Below are 6000 nucleotides of genomic sequence, written 5' to 3'. Positions count from 1 at the left end.
AGCAGCAGCCTGTCAGAACAGATGAGCAGTTACCAACTGGGTTGCTGGATCCTGCTGTGCCTTTTGTGCCATGACTGATGTCTGAAAGAGGAAAAGGTCCCTTTCACCCTGAGAAAGATGCCAGCCCTGCTTGCTGCTTGCTGGTGGGCAGTGTGAGGAGTAGTCATCTGATTTCCCCACACGGAATGATGACACCCTAGGTTCCGTATGATCCTTGTTCCATCTTCGTCAGCCCATGTGTCATTGACTAATTTTTTTTTCACTTATGTGTCGTTAAAATAAGCCTTCTCTGCAATAAGGGTAAGACCAGAAAAAATGTAAAGCCCCAGCAGTGCTGTGCGCCCTGGCACTGTTCTGTAGGGCTGTTATTCCCTGGGCTTCACTCACCAGGTTTTGCACACTTCAGGGATTGCCAGTGTTGCTGATCTGAATTGCCTTAAAAAATCCTGGGTTTTGAGTCCTGGTTCTCTGGTGCTGCCTCGGTTTCCTACCCTGCCTCTCCCAACAGCCACATCCAGGATCCTCTCTCAGAGCAAGAAGGCACTGGAACATGGAGAGTTTTGGGGCAAGTCTGGGGCGCCTCACTGCCACTGGGTATGTAGAGTCAGCTTTATCCCTCTCTTTCCCTCTGTCTTGATAGCTATTGTATGTCTTTTTCACAGAAAACCCCCTTTCCTAGTTAAAATTGTCCCTCAAAGGATAGCTGAGGCTGGTGTCCAGCAGTGGGAGACAGAGATTGTCTGGCTGGGTTTAACCCTTGGGAGAGGCTCTTCTCCCCTCCAGGTTTTCTGGTTTCTGGAGAGTCACTCCAGATGTGAGGCCTGAGAAATTATATTCTTTCACAAATGTTTGTTGCCATTAGACATTTGAATAGCTTTATGGGACATTTCATCCTGTCTGTAGTGGCCAAATTCTTGTCCTTGGAGACTTCCTCTGGCACTGCAGCTTCAGTGTGAAACTGTTTTCTCTGTTTGTCACCCTTAAACATGTAGATTTGTGTTTGGCCTCCTCTTAAGAGGCAGGGAGAGCACCACTCAACTGCCTCTTGTCCATGTGAAACCTTTGAAATACAGAGCTGGTCTAACAATTTCCACAGGAGCTGGTAGCCTCCTCTTTCTCCCTCCAACATCCCCCAAATAAACATTAAAGCCTCAACCACTGCCAATGAGGTGAGCCCTCAGAATGACTCTATTATGATTTTTATAGAATAACACAATGTTTTCCGGTGCTTGCACTAACAGAGGAACATTTGCATCGTACTTAGTATTTATTTTTCAATAAATGCCATGAACTTCCCTGTCCTGTTGCTTCCAGGGGAGATCTCAGCCCCAGCTACTCAGGGAAGTTAGCAGGGAAGTAGAGAAGGGTGAGACCAGAGGCACCCAGAGGAGGACAATATAACACCCGCTAAGTGATCATCTCAAGAAAGCCCCTAACCAGTGTTTTTGAACTTCATCTGCTAAAACACGGGTACTTGTTTTTCCAGGATGAGAGCCCGTGTTTACTGTGAAGACTTTCTGTTCCCAAAGGTGCACAGAACTATGGCAGACCTGTGGTGGATTTACTCCAAACCTGTCCCAGCAGATGGCAGAGAGCTATGGACCTTGTTTCTGCAGTGTTCCTGCATTACAGCAGTGATAGGAGGCCTCTTTTACAACTGGATGTTTGCTTCCCTGGAGTACTCCTGGCACCTCTCCGTTGCCATGGCCATCTCCTTCAGCCTGCTCCTTCTCCTGACTCTCCTTTTGGTGCATCCTGCCCGTTGTGTCTTCAGCATGATCATGCCCACGTTAGGCACCAAGCAGGGCCGGAAGCTTCTCTTCTCGACCTGCATCATGATCGCAGTGGTGAACATAACACCCAACATCATAAGCAACATTAAAACCATACTGCAGGTCATTCAGTGCATCTGCAAGAATTCCTCTGACAGCCTTCTGAACTCAACTGCCCTGCTAGAGAAAGTTTCCTGGGAGTTTGGGGATGCAGTCCAAGAAGCCATTCCTTCCATGTATAAGCCTATGAATGGACATTTTCGCTTTTCATTACTTCAGAACAGCTCCTTGATTTACCAAAAAATGCACCTCACTGGTGAGAAAATTAGCAGAGAGTTCTTGTCTGTTGAGGTACTGGTCAAAGACTCTGTACGAGTAGCCAACAGACTGGCTGCTGGTTTCTTCATGCTCTATCTCTGTTTTGAGTCCAGCTGGTATTTGAAAAATTATCTCACCAACCTCCGCTTTGACAATTTTTACATCACCAAGAAGCTGGAACGTTTAGCCGTGGACAGAAGGGCAGCTCATCTCCTGGTGGGCTCATCCAAAAAACTCATCCGACCAACAGGCTTGAAGCTGTCCAGGGAAGAAGTGGTGCTGTGCCTCGTGCAAGCCATGCTGGTCACGGTGGCCCTGATGCTGATGCTGGTGGTGGTGGCCATGGACCACTTTGCGTTCAGCGTGGCAGACACGGCGGTGAGAAAGGCAGCTCAGTTCCCTGCCGTGCCCGTCGCTCTCAGCATCAAATACAAGGTGAGGCCTGGGGTGTCCTGCCCTGCCCTGTGTGGGGACCCACTCTGTGTCCCTTCAGGGAGGTGGTGGTGGGGATTGCAGTCTTTGTACTCTTATTTACACAATCCTGACTTCCCTCCCCAGCAGCCAGCGATGAGCAACAAGCATTGGGGGAGGAGGCAGTGCCACAACCTCAGCTGCTCAGGGGCAGCTGATGAACACTGAGAATGTCTCCTCATCCTATTGCAGGGGCTGTTTCTTCAGTAGAAATCCCTGCTTGCTGGCTTTGTTGTTGCCCTCTGCAATCCTTTCCACAAACCTCCCCAGTTTCTAATTCAATATTCTTTGGCTTGGTGTTTTAACTTCCCTCTTCTGCCACACAGCCTGCCTCCTTCCCCAGCCCAGGATCCTTAGTGCAGATACCTGCTTACAATGGAATTACAGGAAAACAGTCAGGGCTTAGAAAAAGCCTCTAACATTCAGATACTCAGCCACTAATCCCATGGTCTGGATGGTGTCTTTCACCATAAAACTCACACAGGGAATGCCTGTTTTGATGCCTGTTCCAGTGGATGAAGATGACAGATAGGACTGGCTCTCAGCCTGCCCAGTGCTCAGTGCCTACACATGGCACTGTTACTCATCCTGAAGTGGTCCCACCCTTCAGTGTCCTTCTCTTGTGCTGTAACAGAGATTCCACACCCCCAGGCAGATATTTCTGTAGTAATCAGTTGATTTTGGTTTCTTCATACCCCATTTACGTTTTAACTCTCCTTATTTCAGGTTGAAGTAGGGATCCTGCCCTTTCTATTCAAAATTTTCTGGCGTCCTTCTGAGGCATTACTGCTCAGGGACTTCAACAGGACCTACCAGCATCACCTGATCTTCAGCTCTGCCCACTGCAGGATCAGCCCCCCCAGGCCTCCCAACCCCTCTGTGCTGCTCGTTGTGGGGCTGCTCTTCTGCATCCTCTACACCACCGTGTTCCTGGAAACCTACGCACGGCGCCTGTGCCGGAGAATCGCCGCCTCCTTCTTCCAGAGCTGGGAGGAGAAGAGAGTGCTTCACCTCTACAGGAAACTGTCCCGGAGGCACAGGAAGGAGCAAAACTCTGTGAAGGGTGCTTTGGGAAGTCAGGGGGATGTCTGATACCACAGCACAGGCTTCTGCCACAGGATCACACATTTAGTTTTTCCAGAGTTAGAGAAGTGTTTGGAGCTTTGGGGAAAATACTAAAAAAACCCCCAACAACTTAAAAAAAAATCCAAAAAAAAAGGAAAAAAAGTTGAAATGTCACATTTTTGCATTAATTTGAGAAAAATGGGCTACATTTCCTTTTTCTGTGTTATTTTAATATCTAGAAGAAGGTATGGAGTCAGCTGTTGCATATCTGCAGCACAAGGCAAGGCTAACTGAGAAACAGATGGGAGTTGAGGTCTGGGAGGAGCTCATTTACCTTCTCCACTACATCTGTGCTGGAAGAAGTACATACTTCCTTTCTTTCTTAAGTTATAGCTTCAGGCAACAAAAAGGGAAAGTCATGTGACTTGATTAATTTAATTTTCAATGAGTTTTTCTTTTCAGGTTTTGTGCATAGAAACCTGGGTAGGTCAGATAAATTTAGAAGATAGTTTATTCACCAAAGAAAGTGTCACTTCAGCCTGCTGAAGTAAATTCAAGATCAATATGACCATGAGAGGCACAGCCTGGGCATGGGTGGTGGAAATCAGCACATGAGGGCTTTACGAAATCTCTTCAAAATGGCCGTTCAAAATAAAATACAAATCAAGTAGCTGCAGGACCTCAGAAGAGAATGAGAACAGTCAATAAAGGTCAATTTGGGTGTCAATCTCTTTTCCCAAATAAGAAGTGATAGGATGAGAGGAAACAGCCTCAAGTTGTGCCAGGAGAGGTTTAGATTTGATATTGGAAAAAAATTCTTCAAGGCTTACCAAGCACTGGCAGAGGCTGCCCAGGGCAGTGGTAGGGTCACCATCCCTGGAGGGATTTAAACGACACAAAGATGTGGAATTGGGGACATGTTTTAATGGTCCCTTGGCAGTGCTGGGTTAATGGTTGGATTTCATGTTGGGTTGTTTCAAGCTCAGAAATTATGTTATTGCATCAGAATTCATAAATGCATCACTTGGGCAGCATCTGAAATGTGTTATTTTTGATAGAGAGGCAGATTGGACACCTCTGTAGGAGCCAGAGGAGAGGGAGATAAATCCCTGCCAGGTTAAAAACTAAGCAACTTCACAGCTTCATTTCTTCGAAGCATGTCTATTATTTTCTTCCCTTCTTCCATTAAAGTCTTCATTAAGGTAATTATTTGACATAATGTACCTCAATGAGATTAAATGACAGAAATTAAGTGGTAGCTGCTGCCAGATGCTCTGAATTTTCTCATCTTCTGTGGTACTTGAAACAAGTATGTTTGGATTTTATTTTTTAAGCATCTATCTTACAAAACCCTAGTGAATTAATCTCCCCAGCTTTTTTAATGTCCTGTTGTTTTCTGATGATTAATCCAATTACCTTTGTGCCTCTACAGCAACTGGGGGCTTTGTCATGGTGTTTCTGTAGAAAATGCCCTGTGCTCTGCTGTTTGGGTGAAAGCAAAATGATTTCCACTGAGTAGCTAAAATTATCTGGAGCTGGGGGTTCAAATAGCTGGGAGGAGAGAAGCCTTTCAGACAGCAAACCATCCCAGCAGCATGCTGTCTTCCAACAAGAACAACTTGAAAAGGAGTTTTTCCTCAGGAAGACTTATCTTTTTGACATCAGCCATGTTGTCCCTGGTGCCGAATTGGGCTGTCATGTTTTCCCCAGACAGAGGAGGCAGAGCTGCTGGAAATTGCTCTGCTCTCCTGAGAGGCATTGTTCCTCAGCCAGATAAAGGTGTGACAAAATAGAAAACATTGCCATTATAAAGCTGTATTGCCCACTGGAGGGGTGGGCTGCCTTGCCAAGGTTTGCTTGATGGTGCAAGAGAGAAATACTGAGCAAATTATCCAGCAGGAAATGTTAATTTATTCACATATTTTTTATTAAGTAGAACCAGTGTACAAGTCTCGTTATTTGCTGAGGGATTTTCATCCCTCAGAGCCCTTCCATACTCACACCCTCACTCCTGCTCATCAGGGCTCTCGTTGCCTTTGTTTTCACTCAGCACATCCCTCCCCTCCCACAGGCAGAGGAAATGGGGAGCAAGGCTTTGTCCTGTGTCAGTGTCCACCTCCTCCCCAGAGAAAATCCCTGCTGGTCACTGCTGCTCCTACCCATTCACTCATTTGCTGTCCCTGGCTGCAGGGAAGTGTTTCAGCACCCCTGGCTTCTGGGTTTGGGCGTTGGTGAAGTTGAAAGTTCAGGGTCAGAGGTTGGTGTGCAATGAGGCAGAGGCAGGGCTGGGTGCCCCGAGGGGGCTGGGGAACCTTTGGTGATGGCTCCAAACTCCCTGGCTGTGGCTCATTGGTGCCAATGTCCCAGCTTTGCT

General features: G+C 46.9%; 1 protein-coding gene across 1 annotated transcript; it reads left to right on the top strand.

Moving 5' to 3' along the window:
* Positions 1-550: 550 nt before the first annotated feature.
* Positions 551-3653, top strand: OCSTAMP (osteoclast stimulatory transmembrane protein). Its single transcript, XM_053993296.1, has 3 exons — positions 551-594; positions 1487-2525; positions 3288-3653. The coding sequence occupies exons 1-3, from the start codon at positions 551-553 to the stop codon at positions 3651-3653; spliced, it is 1449 nt and encodes a 482-aa protein (XP_053849271.1).
* The last annotated feature ends 2347 nt before the right edge of the window (positions 3654-6000 follow it).

This window comes from Vidua macroura, chromosome 17 (genome assembly GCF_024509145.1).
Source record: "Vidua macroura isolate BioBank_ID:100142 chromosome 17, ASM2450914v1, whole genome shotgun sequence".
Taxonomy (NCBI): domain Eukaryota; kingdom Metazoa; phylum Chordata; class Aves; order Passeriformes; family Viduidae; genus Vidua; species Vidua macroura.
The sequence above is the reverse complement of the archived record's forward strand: the minus strand, read 5'-3'. Positions and strand labels throughout refer to the sequence as shown.

Coding starts and splice junctions, on each gene's coding strand:
- OCSTAMP (XM_053993296.1), top strand. CDS start 551: ATGGAGAGTTTTGGGGCAAGTCTGGGGCGCCTCACTGCCACTGG. Junction 595..1,486: donor GGGCGCCTCACTGCCACTGG/GTATGTAGAGTC, acceptor TTGTTTTTCCAG/GATGAGAGCCCGTGTTTACT. Junction 2,526..3,287: donor CTCTCAGCATCAAATACAAG/GTGAGGCCTGGG, acceptor TCCTTATTTCAG/GTTGAAGTAGGGATCCTGCC.